General features: G+C 46.4%; 1 protein-coding gene across 2 annotated transcripts; it reads right to left on the bottom strand.

The window, feature by feature from the left end:
• Nucleotides 1-12288: 12288 nt before the first annotated feature.
• On the bottom strand, nt 12289-17768 carry LOC125552614 (uncharacterized). 2 transcript variants are annotated; one of them, XR_007303700.2, is made up of 9 exons: nt 17259-17768; nt 15847-16481; nt 15368-15678; nt 15095-15209; nt 14761-14846; nt 13964-14023; nt 13796-13873; nt 13199-13472; nt 12289-12629 (listed from the first exon to the last, which is right to left on the bottom strand). XR_007303700.2 is itself a non-coding variant. In XM_048716224.2 (9 exons), the coding sequence occupies exons 1-9, from the start codon at nt 17681-17683 to the stop codon at nt 12591-12593; spliced, it is 1926 nt and encodes a 641-aa protein (XP_048572181.1). In that variant the 5' UTR covers nt 17684-17768; the 3' UTR covers nt 12289-12590. The 2 variants fall into 2 exon arrangements, 1 of the variants encoding a protein (XP_048572181.1); XM_048716224.2 differs by having other exon boundaries at nt 13296-13472.
• Between the last annotated feature and the right edge of the window lie 263 nt (nt 17769-18031).

Genomic DNA, 18031 nt, shown 5'->3' on the forward strand with positions numbered 1-18031 from the left:
ACGGCTTTCGAAAGTTCAAAACCTTGCAGGGGTGTCCCAACTTAGCCCATCACAAGCTCTCACGGTCAACGAAGGATATTCCTTCTCCCAGGAAGACCCGATCAGACTCGGAATCCCGGTTACAAGACATCTCGACAATGGTAAAACAAGACCAACAAAGCCACCCAAATGTGCCGACAAATCCCGATAGGAGCTGCACATATCTCGTTCTCAGGGCACACTGGATTGTCCAAGATTCCGGTAGGCCAACCCAGAGTTGGTGGCCACCGGCTGCTGACAGGTTGGACCAGCACTCAGAGGAGCACTGGCCCGGGGGTTTAAAATAAAGATGACCCTTGAGTCCGCGGAACCCAAGGGAAAAAGGCTTAGGTGGCAAATGGTAAAACCAAGGTTGGGCCTTGTTGGAGGAGTTTTATTCAAGGCGAACTGTCAAGGGGTTCCCATTATAACCCAACCGCGTAAGGAACACAAAATCAAGGAACATAACACCGGTATGACGGAAACTAGGGCGGCAAGAGTGGAACAAAACACCAGGCATAAGGCCGAGCCTTCCGCCCTTTACCAAGTATATAGGTGCATTAAAGTAAACAAGATATAATAATGATATCCCAACAATAAACATGTTCCAACAAGGAACAAACTCCAATCTTCACCTGCAACTAGCAACGCTATAAGAGGGGCTGAGCAAAGCGGTAACATAGCCAAACAACGGTTTGCTAGGACAAGGTGGGTTAGAGGCTTGACATGGCAATATGGGAGGCATGGTAAAACATGTGGTAGGTATCGCGGCATAGCAATAGAGCGAGCAACTAGCAAGCAAAGATAGAAGTGATTTCGAGGGTATGGTCATCTTGCCTGCAAAGTTCTCCGAGTTGACGTAAGCTTGATCCTCGTAAGCGTACTCAATGGGTTCCTCGATCACGTACTCGTCTCCCGGCTCTACCCAAGGCAAGAACACAAGCAAAGGAAACACAATCAACCACGGTGCAATGCGCAAGCAACATGATGCAAAACATGACATGATATGCGGGATGTGATATGCAATGCATATGCGAGCTCCGGAAGGAAAAGATTGAACCAGGAATCAACTTGGCAAACCAAGTGCGCCGCTGGAAAGATGAGTTGATTTCGGTCGAAATCGATATAAAGATCACCGGAATCGGATGCACGGTTTGCAAATGGCAAGCAAAACAATAATGGCACAATTCTGCGATTAACAGCACGATGCCATCTAGAATGCAACAAGAAACTAAGCTATTGCACTCTAACATAGCAACAAAGCACATGGCAGTGATCTACTCAAGATGCTTGACAAAAGGTGAACACTGAGCTACGGCTAAATCACAACAATAGCAGGTTCAAACAAGCATGACAAAAGTGCAAAAGATATCAGCTTCACAGACTTAGTAAAAATACTAACATGCCAGAAATTAACATCAGGAAATGATGTTTAGAGCAAGATAACAACATGCTATAGGATCAGATCATAGCAATACAGGGCATGGAATGAATATAATCAAAGCATATAACAAAAGTCCTTACTGACCATAAGCCAAAAGGGCACAGAAGATATGATGGCACCCATGTAAACATAGCAAGTTTCGTTAACAGATTCAGACTTAAGCAGAAAACTGGACATGGCAAAAACAGAATTATGTAGGCCCGTTTGCGAGCTCGATGCACTCAACACAAGGCATTGCATGACAAACTAAGCATACTAACAGCAAGAATACATGATCATGAAGCCAAGCAAAGCAATAACAAGTTCATATCATGCATGGATCAACTACAACAACCTTGGAAAAATTGATTAACACGTAACCAATCTGCCAGGAACATTTTGTAGCAAAAGTAGAGCAAGATTGAGTCATTCTAAGGCACTCCATAAATGAAAAAAGGGGCATGGATGGATAGAGCACAACCATATGTCAAAATCACCCTTACTGAACATACTCAAAAGAAGCATGGATCTCTCTGTAGCAACATGAATACATGGCATTAAAATAACAGCAGGGAAATGACTTAGTGAAATTCTAAGTCCCTGAAATCAGCAACATCACGAGAGCTACTTTGCATGCTTGTGATAGTCACCACATTGATCACAAAAATACATGTCATACACCCCTTTAAAGATGGCTTGGCATAGCCCAAAACACATGTAGGGCTCAAGTTCATATGCAGCACACATTAATCATGGCAAAATGACAAATACTCATAATCTGATAAGAATCAGGAACTAACATTTTATAGCACTCTTGCAACAGTTATTTGGGCATCAAGATGGACTCAAACAAGCATGGTGAAATGGAACAAAATGAAGAGGACAACCATATGAACAATTCGATATATTGCACGCACAAAACGGAGCTACGGATGCGGAGTTATGGCATGATGAAGGGGGCATCAAAATATTGCAGACTTGGTAAAAATACGAGGTCAACCTAGGGTTTCCAGATCTGGATCGGGGCGCGTGGATCGAGGATCACTGGAGATGGCGCCGGAGTTGGCAGGGGGCGGCGGCCGGAGTGGACAGAAGGAGCTCACCGGCGAGGAGCTCCGGATCCGGTGACGGCGGAGAGCGGCGAGGGCGCGGTTGCCGGGCGCGGTGGCGCGGCGGAGATGGCGGTGGGCGACGACGTGCGGCGGTCGGTGGACGAGGCGACACGGTGAGGGCGGCGGCCGGCGGGGTCCTCGCGTGGGGCGGCGGTGCCCGATCCGGGCCGGGAGGGCCTGCTGCGGGCCGCGGCGGGCCGGAGGCGGAGGGGCGGCGGCGCTGACACGTGGCGGCGCGGGGTTGGATGGGCGGCGGTGGCAGACGCGTCCGGCAACGGCCGGACGTGTCCGGTGGCGGCGGGAGGAGGTTAGGGTAGGTTTTGACCGCGAAATTCGGAGGGGGAGGTCTATTTATAGGTAGAGGGAGTTAGGAGAGTCTAAATGGAGTGCGGTTTTTGGCCACGCGATCGTGATCGAACGGCCGAGAGGATGGAGGGGGTTTGGATGGGTTATTGGGCCACTTTGAAGGGGTGTTGGGCTGCAACACACACGAGGCCTTTACGGTTCCCCGATTAACCGTTGGAGTATCAAACGGACTCCAAATGGCACGAAACTTGACAGGCGGTCTACCGGTGGTGTATCAAGGCCGCTTGGCAAATCTCGGTCCATTCCGAGAAAGTTTAAAACCCGCACACGATAAGAGCCAAAAGGGGGCGCCGGAAGACATAGGAGTGTCGAATTGCAAAACAGACAACGGGGAAAATGCTCGGATGCATGAGACAAACACGTATGCAAATGCGATGCACATGATGACATGGTATGAAATGCATGACACGCAAACAAATGACAAGGCAACAATAGCGAATAACTGGGAGACACCTGGCGCATCGGTCTCGGGGCGTCACATTGTCTTCGGATCTCCGGACAACTTCCGAAGCGAGGAGGTAATCTTCGATATCGTCCCCTTCTGCAACGGCTATCACGCACTGCTCGAACGAACTGCATTTGCTCGATTCAACGCAGTACCACACTATGCTTACCTCAAGCTCAAGATGCCCGGTCCACGCGGCGTCATAACAGTCAGTGGAAATATGGAACTCTCCCTCCGTACAGAAGAGCACACAGCTGCCTTAGCAGCAGAAGTACAGAGTGGCCTTCTTAAGCAGAACCTTAATTCGGCTGCCGAGCCCACGGACACTGTTAAGAGGGTCCGAACTACTCTGCAGCAGGAGAGCTCGGCTCGTCAGGAGCTCGACTAGCAATCCGGCCTCCTTCTCAGTCCCGATAAAGTGGCGGCATTCGTGCCGCACGTACATAACTACACACTCAATATCCCATGGGCATCAACGGAGGCATAGCTAGCTTGTGGTCCATAGTACGGCTCAACCGACATCGGATACACACATACTTTCACTTTTACTTATTTCCTTTGCAGGTCTCAATCCCACAGGCCCCATCTGGTGGACTGGTCATCGGTCCTTCTGAAGGATAAACACACCAAGACGGCGAGAAACGCAGACATATGGAGACTTTTTAGGTGATTCTATTAATGATAACTCTCCCTGTTTTTCAGGACCCACATGCAGCTCTCCCTTGGTTTCGGCATGTCAAATAGCCTGTTGCTTATCGCACTACCTATATCAATGCGCCTTGATGTACTAATTAAATTACAATGAGAACAGTTTGCGGCTGGAGCTTTAGGACCCCAGCTTTTTACCTTTGTACCTTTTCTGTTTTAGGACCCCAATTTGCGGCTGGATAAACACACCAAGACGGCGAGAAACGCAGACATATGTCAGTAAAGGCTATACCTTGAAAACACGAAAGAACTAACCGAATTAGCCTGGCGTTTTAAGCTGAGCCCGCGATCCTCGGTCGTAGGCGGTGGTGTCTTGCCGGCCTTGAAGAGCACATTCCAGATGTCTTCGTGTGTCGTGCCGAAGAGCTCTAGCAGCGTCTAATGCTTGGCTGGATCGAATTCCCACAAATAGCAAGTCCGGCATTGGCACAGAAGGATCCGGCGAATGAGCATAACCTAGATCACGTTCACAAGTTTGATTATCTTGGTTATCATGTTCTGGACGCATGTCTGGAGCCCAGTTAGCTCGTTCGAAGAACCCCATGTTAGCCCCTTCTCTTGCCAGGAGATGAGCCGCAGCGGAGCTCCGGATCGAAATTCGGGGGTCGCCGCCCAGTTGGTGTCGCGCGGCTCGGTGATGTAGAACCACCCCGACTGCCACCCCTTCACCGTCTCCACAAAGGAGCCTTCAGGCCATGTGACGTTGGGCATCTTGCCCACCATGGTGCCTCCGCACTCTGCTTGTTGGCCTCTCACCACCTTCGTCTTTACATTGAAGGTCTTCAGCCATAGGCTGAAGTGAGGTGGGATACGGAGAAATGCCTCGCAAACGACTATAAATGCCGAGATGTTGAGGATAAAGTTGGGGGCTAGATCATGAAAGTTCAGCCCGTAGTAAAACATCAGTCCGCGCACAAACGGGTGGAGAGGGAATCCCAGCCCACGGATGAAATATGTGAGAAACACAACCCTCTCATGGGGCTCTGGGGTAGGGACGATCTGTCCCTCGACCGGGAGACGGTGAACGATCTCCTTGGCCAGGTATCCGGCCTCTCGGAGCTCCTTGATGTCTTTCTTCTTAACAGAGGAGGCCATCCACTTGCCACCAGCTCCGGATCCGGACATGGTTGGAGTGCTTTCTCCGGCGGGGGAAGCTAGAGCTTGGGCACTGGAGCTCAAGAATGGATGGGCGGAGGAAGAAGAAGGCAGGGGTGAGTGAGGACGAATCCTTATCACCTTATAAAGGCCGCGAATGTCAAACGCCTTCCTGCTCGCCTTAAAACTCGCATATTCCCAAGGGTTGTGTAAACGACACGGTTGAGTTACCCACGCATGTTTGATGAGAATCTCGTAATAAGGGGACACGATCTCTGCTTTGACAAGACGTGCCAATGGCAACCACGTCTCGAAACGTGGAGCGGCAGATGAAAACGATTCGAAATTATGACCGGACAGATGTGATGTCATGTTGGACTCGTGTAAAATTATATTCTCTCTGCGCTTGTGTGTGGTGTGTGTTACAGGTCCGGACACGTCGATACGTCCGAAGACTATTGTGGAGTTCGGAAGGAGGAACCCGCCTTGCAATGCCGAAGATAGGCCTACGCGTCGGATACCTTGTCATTCAAGCCAGGTTCAGGGGCTACTGAGGGAGTCCTAGACTAAGGGGTCCTCGGGCGTCCGGCCTGTTAGCCATGGGCAGGACTGATGGGCTGTGAAGATACGAAGACCGAAGACTATACCCGTGTCCGGATGGGACTCTCCTTGGCGTAGAAGGCAAGCTGGGCGACTAAATATGTAGATTCCTTTCTTTGTAACCAACTTTGTGTAACCCTAGATCCTCCCAATGTCTATATAAACCGAAGGGCTTAGTCCGGAAGATATACATTATCATAGCCATACAAGCTAGATCTCTAGGGTTTAGCCATTACGATCTCGTGGTAGATCAACTCTTGTAATACTCATATTCATCAAGATCAATCAAGCAGGACGTAGGGTATTACCTCCATAGAGAGGGCCCGAACCTGGGTAAAACATTGCGTCTCTATCTCTTGTTACCATCGACCTTAGACGCACAGTTCGGGACCCCCTACCCGAGATCCGCCGGTTTTGACACCGACAGGGCCCTCACATTTGCGCGAGACAGAGGGCACCGTAGGATAGTACCATAAATAAAATATACAATCATACCAACCAAGATCACGATTAACCCATAGGACAAAACTTATCTACTCAAACATCATAGGATAGCCAAATATTATTAGGATATAATATATGGAGTTGAGCACCATGTTTAAGTAGAGATTACAGCAGGGAGAAGTAGTGTTACACGGCTGCATAGAGGCGGCGACGACGACGACGACGATAACGACGACGACGACAGCGGCGGCGACTACACGCGGTTCTACCGCCTCCTCGGCATGTAGAACTGCAAGGGCGGCGGGCGGCGAGGAGCAGCCTAGTAGCGTTTTTTTTTCTTTTTTGTAAAATATTTTAAATATGTACGAACTCGCCGAAGTTTGGTTGAATTTGCGCCGTGTTTGTGCCGAAATTAAAATTTTCAAAAAAATATGGGCGCCGCGACTAGGGGGCATCACGCCCCCAGCACACGGTTTGCGCCGGTGCGCTTCCGGAGGTGATTTTTAGCGCCTCCTGGAGGGCCAACAACTGAAAATGCTCTTATAATCAATCGGCTAGCTAGCTATCCTGGTGCGTCCGAAGAATCGATCTACTCCATGATCAATCTTTGCTTGAGACATGTGCTACTCGCTCGAAAGTGTATTCGGCAACCATCGAGTCGATTAAAGTGTGCAAAATCACTACAAATAATTAGTGTCCGTTTCCACCCGGTGCGCCGGCCGAAACATTACGCCGGACACACGCGGGCGTAACACATGATGGGGCCGAGCACCGCTTTTTCTTCTCCCAATCCCTTTATCTCTTCCAGCTTTTCACGCTGCATGTTTGCTCTCCTCTACTCGTTCCCCTTCCTTCCTCTATCTTCTTTTCCCTTCCACTTTCCACGCCGGAGCACAAGTCGGGGTTGTTGCCGCTTTTTCTCGCTGTAGGCTAAGGCCGTCCTGAGCTGCGTCCGGCGAACTAGAAGGGGTGGCGGCGCTACAGATTTGGAGCAGGAGAGCAGTGCTGTGGAGACCACTCCAAGATGCGAAGCGAGGCTGGGGAAAGGAGTTGCAATGTTCTGCAATCGGTGGAGCTAGAAGCTCAACTAGCAGGCGCGCAACGACGCCGGCGACTCCTCGATGTTGCAACTGGCGGAGCAGAAAGCTTCTACCGGCATGCTAAAAAGCTACGACCGGCAATGGCGAAAGCTGCAATCGGGCGGCCATGTCGACCTCGCCGGCGACCACCAATATTGCAACTAGCAGAGCTGAGAGCTTCTACCGGTGAGCTAAAAAGCTACGGCCGGCAAAAACAAAAGCTGCACTCGAGCAGCCAGGCGAACCACAAGAGGCGATGCAGGGATGCTGCAACCGGTGCCAAGGAGGCTACAACGGGCACGACTGAGAGCTGGAACCAGCCACCGGGGATGCTACGACCCACGCAGTTGCAACTTTTTCGATGTGGGAGGAGGCACAAAGAGATGCTGCAACCTGCCACCGGAGTGCTACAACGGGCATCACCGGAAGCTGGATCCAGCAAAAAAATTGCTACCATCATCTTTTTTTACTAGAAACAGCTCCAGGTTTTTGCTTCCATCATGTACTGTTTTTGCTGGATGTGGTCATTGTTTTTTGCTTCCACCACGTTCTGGGCTGCGACTGTGGGGGAGTCGCCGGGCTGCCGTTGGCGAGTTGGCTGGTGCTGCAGTAGAAGCATGCGAGGATATGGGGAAGGAGGAGGTCCAGGGTGCAGGACATGGCCACGGGGGAGACGATGGGGGAGCTGAAGTGGAGAGGCGGCGACGGCGAACTCTGGCCCGCGGCGGGGGCAGCGACCTGCATGGTGGGCGGGGCAGGTGGTCGGGGATTGACGGCAACCCAGGGTGCAGGGGGGTGCGCATGGAGGGTCGATTTGGTGGGGCGAGGGGAATTTTTTCCCTACTCGTGGGGAACGATGGGAACGAAGTAGGGAAAAAGATGATGGAGAACGACGTCTATCGACAGCTGTGCGGGATTAATTAAACGGCTAGGGCCCGACCGGCCCAAATTTGGGCCGGTGCGCTGGCGCCTAGCGTTGGCCTATTCCCATCCACCGGTGCCATCTTAAATCTACTCCCTTCGTTCTTCAAAGAATGTATTTTCAACTTTATTGAAGGCTGAGTTTGTGCAAAAATTTATTAATGTTTGTGAAACCAATTAAAAGTATGATGAAAATATATTTTATTATGAATCTAATGCTACTAATTTGATGACATAAATGTTGATGTACTAACTAGGTGATACCCCGCGCGTTGCTGTGTGAATTTGTTGTGATTTTCTTATTGGTATATAGAAAAAAGTTTGAACAATGTCATGTTACATTAGCATGCCAAACTATGTAAAGATACACTATATTAGAGTTTGAGGAGGCAAAGAGAAGAAAGCATAATACAGAGGGTACATTGCGAAAGCTTTTGACCTTGTCCATACAATTGACTTTTTTGTTGAGCGTACAAACAAATAACATATTGTATTTCATCCCTCAAAAAAAAACATATTGTATTTCAAATCCATCATTCAATTTAGGGTCCCATCTATTTTCTATGAATGGCGATACAGTCAAGAAGGCATTCGACTTGTCAACTCCCCGGAACAACAACAAATGTGAAATGACTAAAAATATATGAACTTAGTTCTGGAGCAAAGTCACGCTCAAACACCTTGAGGAAACCATAAATATGCCATCTTGATTAAACCCCGAAGTAGCATGTTTTGACGACAATCTCTAACAAAGTAGTTGACACACTATTATTCAATTGCATAAATTCTTTGTTATTCAATTGGATAAATTCCGATGAGAGAAATATGTTTACCTTTACATATGAGAAGATGGCAATAGGGCCAGTCAGAAGTTATTAGTTGCTTCAGTGTAAATTTTTAAGGTATATGCTGCAATAGTTTTTGGATGCAGAATGTGCAATCATGATAAAAAACATATTGTATGCATACTTCTCCCAAATATCTCCAAAGTGAATAATTTTATTCACATCAACTGAAACAGTAATGCTAATGAAAAAATAACATCATAACCTGGGATTACCTGGCCCGGTGACTTGAGAATCAATAATGTAAAACTCTTAGAATAAACAATCTTACATCAGATATATTGATGACCTAGACTGTTGAATGCCAATGTATTTTTTCTTTTCTTGTTGAATCTAGAAAAGATCAAGATGGACTGCAATACTTTGGATAACATGTTATCAAGATAAACATGGTTTAAACCATGCACTTTTTTCCATGTCCAAAATCCTACAGCGAAAATTCTGAACACATGTCCTTCAGAAAAAACAATTACAGGATCTGTCACCTTCTCAAACTGTATATGGTCACGATTTTACAACACTACACAAAATTGCAAGAAGATTGGCAGGGGATCATCGCAGCTCCTTGCCATTGATTCTAGCGATCGCGAGGGCTAGCGAGGTCAGGTGCGGAGTCATAGCCGTCGGGTAGTGAAGATCTGAAGGCATCCGCCGATTCATAGAGGAGAGGGAGAGATGAACTGCAGACCAAGAATATCGATCAGACAAAGATATAGTTGGAAAGATTTTCAGTTGCGGCAAACCATGACAATTACCTTGTGATGAGACAGCGTTGATCCACTCGATCTCCATTAGAGAGGAATGCGTAGCTGGTGCCCCCCGTGGAAGAGATATGTAGGAGGGGGGAGAGAAAGAACCCCTTTGCGCATCTTCCTCACCGCCTTTTGCACGATCTGGACGTCACATGTGCGACGGCGTGGTCACCAGTATAGTCGACGACCTCCTCTGGCCCCTGAACATGCCCTACCCCAACGCTGCCACGCACCACCGCTACGCACCTCCACCGGAGTAATCTGGAGCGGGGAGTTGTCAAACACGGCCGGGTAGGACATGAGGGTGATGCCGCATGCAATGGCTGCGCGGCGGAGGCAGTGTCTCCCACAGACAGCCGACTGATCCTATAATACTTGTGGGAAGAACAACCCCATCTATTACTACCCCATTTATTCGGTGGAGAAGAAGAAACGGCAGCCATATAGAGACGGAGAGATTAATGGAAAATCAATCAACCGAGGAATTAATTAGCGCTCATGCTGGTTCGATTCGAGTGGCCGAACGCCAAAGAGTTATCTCTTCAATAAGGGTTCAAGTTATTACAAACTTTAATGCCTCTTCTGGTTTGGTGATTTTAGGCTGGTCGTAATGGTAATATCATAGGTAGTATCATGCATGCCAACTAGGCAAATTTGATGAGGTGGCATAGAATTAAATGAAGAAAGAAAGGGTTGAGTATCATATCATGATACCGTATATATTAAATTGTGTGCTACTATGTGTCATGCATGACAATAAATGAAGTTGGCTATGATACTAACTTAGATACTATGCACTATGGATATAGTATCATATACTAATATCATGCATTACGACCAGCCTTAGAAATGTTTCTTTTAGTTATTACAAACTTTAATGCCCCTTCTGGTTTGGTCTCACGGGCCAAGCCAGCCAAAATAATCATTGGGGTCGTCTTCATAGATTATAAGGGTTCAAGACTAATATCTCTTCAATAAGCAAAAAAAAAGTACTTGTTTTACCTAATTTCATTGGGGTCAGCTGACCCAATGCTATAGTGCTAGCTTCACCCTGTTTCGTCTCAATTTGGTAACTACAGTTAGGTATAATCGCATAGAGATGAACTCCGACAACATTGTGTTATAGAGACAATGAAGAATGTAGGTTGCTTTTTCGGTTTATCGGCGGCAGTTTTTATTTTTGCGAAAATCGACGGCAGTTTTTGAGGATATATTTCACCATGCGTGTGATCTCCTGCATATTATTTTTGAGCATGCTCCTAAAGAGACTAATTGTGTTGTCCATGATTTAGCTAAGTCAGCTAGAAGTAAGGTGTGTGTGGGGTGGATAGAAGATCCCCCCGTAGAGATTACTGATACTCTTGTAAAAGATAATATGATGATCCTACTGTCTAGATCTGGCGATTCAAAATTCAAATGACATCAAGTCTGATATTGTATAGGGTGCAGTGTGTTGATGATGAGAATGAGGAAGAGGTTGCATTGGGTGAATTTGTTTAATTCCCTGGTGATACTTAAACAATTACATCAGGGCTATACATTTGCCTAGGCATAAGTGCAACTCATCACGACGGCCAAATACGGATCTAGTCTCGGCGTTAGGGCATCTCCAATGGTTGTAAGATAGTTGTTGATAGACTTTGCCACATATGATTTTTGATGATGTGTCATACAATAAATGAGGAAAGAGAGGAAGGTTGTATGTATATGAACCAACACCCCTTATACAAGCTCCAATGTAGAATGAGAGAGCACCTTATTTATTATCTCACATGCTATTGAGCAAACTAGATACAACCCATTGGAGTTGTTTTATGTTAAGGTGCTGGTTGATGACATGACATATTTTACCAACAAGCTAACATACAGACTGTTGAAGATGCCCTTACTTGAGGGCATGTAATACGCGTCGCCCCAGACCTAGTGCTCCATCGTCCAGCCAGGTTCGGATGCCAGCGTGGTGTTAAAGTGGACGCCTCGCAGGTGTCAAAGTCTCTTCTGCAAGAGACAGGTTGAAAAATGAGAGGGAGAAGTCGAGTGGAGGGGAAAGGTAGAAGAAAGAGAAGTGAGATTTGAAGAAAGACAACGTTGAGATGGGGTCCGCTAGGGTGCAACCCCCGTTGCCCAGGAGAATTCAGATGCGGTGGCCTGATTACTTTTTGCATAATTGGAGAGCTGAGGCACTAGGGTGGTGATGCCTCCACAAATCATGCCCGGCCATCGATTTTCGCTAGATTACCGGATGTGGGGCCTGAATGTCATCACACCACATGCCATCCTTTATGGTGGTCTGTTTGCTCATCTCAGCAGCCTCTAATCAACATTTATTGTTTTAAAGATGTGTATTACATTACATGCTTAATTTGTCAGGTTATTTTGTTCTTGTGTTGGATCTGGCAATGCATAAGATTCCGGTGAAATCCGTGAACAAATAGAATCTGCATTCACGCTCGAAATTTCAACATTTCAAGACTCAGTAATCAAGCAAGGACCAGGCTTCAGGTACATAGGCATAGCATATGGAGAATTTCAATCATCAAAATACACCAGAACCAAACACAGTTTAACCTCTAAAGTCTTTTTTTTGGCAAAGGGCAGCATTGGTCGGTTCTCCAGATTCACACTTGCATTTACACCAAAACAAGTTCAAAAGGCGCAGTTTGCCAGCTTAAAAGATGTCCTTGTGCCATGTCTACACATTATCGTAGATAAGATTATTTACGTCCATTTTGGCACCATCGCAAATAGTGTAGACATGCTGAACAAAAGAAGCTACGAAAGACTATCCAAAAGTGACTGAATTGAATTCCTTCCATGCCTCCTGCAGAAACAAAAGGGGGGATCACATAAATTATTTTGGTTAATTGAAACTGTTTTTCTTCACAACAATGAATCAGCATGAGAAATGGTCGCAGCCATCACAGAAGGTATTATTTTGTACAAAATCAACTAGAAATGAATACTACAGCACATAAGAGTGAATAATACCTGCAAAACGTTCACACAGGTTTGATACTTAACTTCAAATGATTTTGAGATGGTTTAGAGATGATTTTGAAAACCACCAACAGATTTGAGTGAAATCAGATTGGAGTAGTACGTAAAAGGCGACGACAGTGGAGCAGAATTGCACAATATCACTTTTGCCCTCCACTGTCAGTTTTGCTTGTAAACAACATACCAAACTAGCTATCCCAACCTCTAATCGAGCTCGTATAGCGTTTCACAAAAAAAGGAAAAAAATTGATATACAACTAGTGCCCTGACAAAAGTTAACCACCTGCTGTGAACTCCACCTGCTCATACCAAACTAGATATCACCATTTCTAATCAGGCAAGCATAGAGTTTCACCCTAAAAAATGATATTAAAAATGGTATAGAGCAATTACCCTGAAGTAACTTAGCCATTTGTTGTGAACTTCTAGTCAATCCATAACGTTATTTATTTTACTTTTACATGAAGGCATTTGGGATAATCCATGCTACCTGTAGAATCTCAAAAACCTTTTCTGCTATATACTTTTGATGCATGGCAGCTCCTCGCTGTTGCAACTTATCTGGATGAAGACATAACAACGCCTTCTGATAAGCTTTCTTAACCGCTGCTCCTTCAATTATGTTAACCAATGGAACTGGTTTCCATCCACTCTCAGGCCAGAGAACCTACAGAAGCACATGAAGTTAAAAAAAAAGAAGCATAACCCTGGTATCATCATGTCATACTCTAAAGAGAAAAAAGGGAGGAAAGCTTCGTTTAACAAAAACAACACCTGTTCAAGAGATATCTTTCTTTATGTATATAACTTGGCATTGACCTTCTAATGTGCCAATAAAGTAGGAAGAAGATAGTAATTTATTTTAATAATAGGTTAGTGCAGAAGACGAGTCAACAAAAAATTGCAAATGTGGATGTGAAACATTGCCCTGGGGAATTCAGAGATAGCATACACTATGAGATTACATGCAAACGATGCTCTTGCACTTACATATTGCAGTGTAGAAAGCAATGACCGAATATTTCCTTCTTTTCCCTTTGACCACTCCCGGATTTTGGATTGAGATATCTACATTGCAACAAGCAATAGAGCTAAGAAATAGAACATGAAGTACATGGGAAAGAAGCAACAAGTTGTGAACTCTATTCCGCGTGGTACCTTTATTTGTTCCTTTTCATTGTCATCCTGAAGAATCTGATCTTCATCCAAATGCTCAACCTGGTTTGTAAAATAAGAGACGGCAAAACATAAAAAAGAAAGGTTAGAGAAAACATCTAATGGGCTGAACAGCTTTCATACTTATCTTTTGTTAGAGGCACACACTTTTATTAGTCTGGTCTCCAAAATTTATGACAAACTACTCATGTCTAAATGTAACACTTAGGTAGCCAGCTTTAACTGAACAGCATTACCATAAGTTAAATCAGAAATATTTGGGTGTTACAGTTAGGCCTATCCATGCCATTATTCGCAAAAAGAAAGGGCTATCCATGCCATGTCATTCTGAGATGAGGATGTAAATGGTTATGGTCAGTGTACGTGTTGTTTGCGGATAGGCATAATGGTTCATAACAGGACCTGTTAAAAGTGAGAAAGTTTAAAACGTTGAAACAGTCAACATGGCTCTGAAGAAGAGCAAGAACTGGCCAATTCCAAGTTGTCATGGGCTTGTGTCTCAACCTTTGACAGTGTCTTGTTATAAGACGTGTAGGTTAGCAAATTAACTGGCTCTAAACTGACATGGTCAGCTTGCTTAGCAGAACAGCAGTAATACTATATACCAGTCCAATGATGGAATTTCAACTCTCAGGGTCCTTGGAGTTTATATACCGATTATAGCAAGCAGGGTTAGCATGGCTGCTCAGTATACAAACCAACAATAACAATTGTATTTTCTTATACCTACAAGGCTAGAATAATTCATATTTTGAATAACAGAAAGACTTTGCACGTACCACACATTCTTCAAGATTTTCCATGTGACTTTCCTCACGACTTGTTGTGTCACGCACCTTTTCCTCTGTTTCAACATGGAACGACTCTAGGAAACACAACAAGAAGAAATACATCACAGATGAGTTCTTGGAGATTACGCTAGCGACACCATACTGAGTATTGCAAGCCCCAAAAATGTTACAGAGGACATCCAGAGACTAGAAAGAACTATGTGGGATTTATGGGCTGCAGGATTATTGAAAAAACAACCAATGGTTTAACCAATTAAAGTTATTTCTAGAAAGCAAAAACAATTCACAGGTTTGATTCATTAATTCATTCAGGTATACTTACTATCAGAAGATGGAGGTTTAACATCTTCCTTTCCAGAGAGTTTGCCTGTTCTTGTGAGCATTTCATCATCGACTGTAAGGACGGGTTTCTCCATCCCACCTTGTACGTCTCTCATCTGAATGAAAGTAAAGGTTAATCTAACTGGTGTATCTATGTAATGTCAAACTGCTTATTGTTTAAAGATAGTACAAAGGAAAATATCACACATTGATAATTCAGAGCTTGATCAGCATTCAACAAAGTATCCAGGAAATATACCCAGATTTGACTTACTTGAGCAGCCGCAGGGGAAAATGCATTCTGATTGTTTGTTTTATCCGTCTTAATATCCTCACCAGTCTCCAAATCCGAGATGCTAAATTTATCTTCAACTCCACCTTTGCTTCCACTTTTTCCACTGGACTGATCTTGAGCCTCAACTGCCACTTTTCGCTTTGGTGAAACCTCAGGACTGAAGATTTTGATGAAATCTTTTAGCACTCTGCTACCACGACTTTTCTCTCCTGAAGGTGGACGTGAACTTTGAGTTCTGGGGCTCCCTGCTGATACATTGCTCTTTGCATTATTGATACTCTTCTTTGTTCCTGAAGAGAGAGAGCACCAGCTTCAGTAAAGTTACATCAAAACGACACGAAAACAGTTTATATTACTGTCCTAGAAAAGAGGCATGCCGTTTACTGGTACAGAAGTTACATAAGCTGACAGACTACATACTTAATGACATGCGAGCAGCGTTCTAAATAAAAGGATACCTGCTTCTTTGGATTTATCACCCTGCAGGTACTCATCAAACACTGAAGATTCCTCCTTGGTTGTTGAGTTTATACTGTGTTTTCTTTCAAAGAAGCCATCCTTCCCAGGTTTGTAATCTTCATAGTCGGTCTGACTTTTTGATGCAGGCGTGGCGGTTGACATGCTTTCTTCCTCATCAATTAGGTCAATGCCTTGCACAACTACTTGAGGGAAGCTTCTAACCCCAATAATATTTCCATCTTTTTCTTGCACACTAGCTGGCAACATCAACAAAGCTCCTTTCCCTGCCCACTTATAGAATGAAAAATGGAACTTGTCACTGCTGATGAAGCTTGCTGAGCTAATAGGAGTCCCTTCACATTCACTGTCCATAGAGTTAACATGTTGAGAGGTGTCCTTCTTATCTCCACTTGAACGGAACCGGGATAGGAAGGGATATCGATGCCACGAAAAGGGATTCTTCTTCGAATCTTGCTGGGATACCCCCTGGGCAAGAGAACTATTCGTGGATGAATTCGGTGAAGCTGGAACACTGTAACCATAAGATGTGTCATCATCATTTCTGCTGGATATATGCCGGGATGGAGAAGTAGGCACTGAACTGTCCACACCTCTGGTGAACTTCATGGAGAAGCTGCAAGAAGCAGATATAAGTAAAATAAAAATAAAGCATGATATGTAGTTCTGTGCATTCCTATGTGGAGTGAAATTTCACAAGGTGTAATCAGATAGTGGTTATTTACAAGATAATGCAGGGGAAATGGACATCAATCATTAAATATAGCATATTCGAACAAATCAATTAAAATAGAGAATAACGGCTCTGAGCAAAAAGAAAAGAAAAACTGCACTATGGCCACGAATCAAAGCAGATAGCCCAATCCACTCGCCCCAGCCGTGCTCCATAGGATGAAATGATCTTTGATCATTTGGATGACGCGGGACAGCGGCGCAGCCACATCGTTGAAGGTATTGTTTCCTTCCTTACGTCATGACATCAGAATGACGAAACTGTCGATACCATGCCTGCACACCTTATCAAACCACTCTCTGGCTGCATCCACCAATCCTTGAACACTGAGTGAAGGGAGGGCGCCCGATGAGTATAACCCAACCAGTCCATCAGAAACGATCATATAACTCCCTGATCGGCGCAGCCAACCAGGAGATGGCCAATATCTTCAGTGTCACCCCAAAACAGTGCAGTCAATTTGGAGTAGCTAGATAATAGGGTCATGTCCAAATGCTCTATCATTTCTTTGTTTAAATTCCACACTAGAGAAATAAACGGTATACAATGTCGCATTTCTCAGCGTGACAGTATCTATAATCGGCAAGAACAATCGGCACCGATATATCAGTTCAGTAGTTCAGTATGAAAATCTCGCAGAGCACTAACTGAACCAAATACCTGGACCGCGACAGCAGGCGGCTGGTGGACCCGCCGGGCGACGTGGGCGCGCCGAACACGTCCCGATCGCCGGAGGCGCCGCCCGGCCTGGGCGACGCCGGCGGCTCGGCCCCCGGGAAGATATCCTTGTAGAACTCCTGGCCGAGCTGCCTCCGCTCGGAGCTGGTGCGGTCCCCGAAGACGGGCCTCTCCCCGGGCCCGCTCTCGCCGCCGCTCCGCCGCTCCCTCGACGCGAAGCCGGAGCTGGTGCGGTCCCCGAAGGCGGGCCTCTCCTCGGCCCCGCTCCGCGCCCTGGACGCGGCGCCGGAGCCGGAGGGCGAGTCGAGCGAGGAGCGGCGCCCGCGGTCGCTCCCCGACGAGCGGCGGGGCGGGCCGCCGAAGACGTCGGCGAAGTCGACGTCGGACCTGCGCGGGGCGCCGGCCATGGCGACGGACGCGTGCGGGTGTGGCAGCGGGGAGCGGCCGAGCAGGTGGCGGGGGTTTGTGGCGGGGAGCGTCGCTGGGACTGGGAGCTTCGCATGGCTGCGGTTTTCGCTCGCTCGGACGTCGGACCCTCCACGTCGGCGTCGGTGGGCCGGACTGGGTTGTCCGTTGCGACGGCCGCCTGAGATTTCACTCGCGTCGTTTTCGCGGGCTGGCGGGTCGCGATCGGCCCAGTTCTGGCGATGGGCTTCTCTTACCTCCCAGCCCAGTTAATGAAGTTTCGGCCGAAGGCCCATATTAAGGTTTATTTCCGTTGCCACCGAAACCTAACCTCCCTCCTCCTCTATATA

This window comes from Triticum urartu, chromosome 4A (assembly GCF_056163025.1).
Source record: "Triticum urartu cultivar PI428250 chromosome 4A, HENAU_Tu73, whole genome shotgun sequence".
Classification (NCBI taxonomy): domain Eukaryota; kingdom Viridiplantae; phylum Streptophyta; class Magnoliopsida; order Poales; family Poaceae; genus Triticum; species Triticum urartu.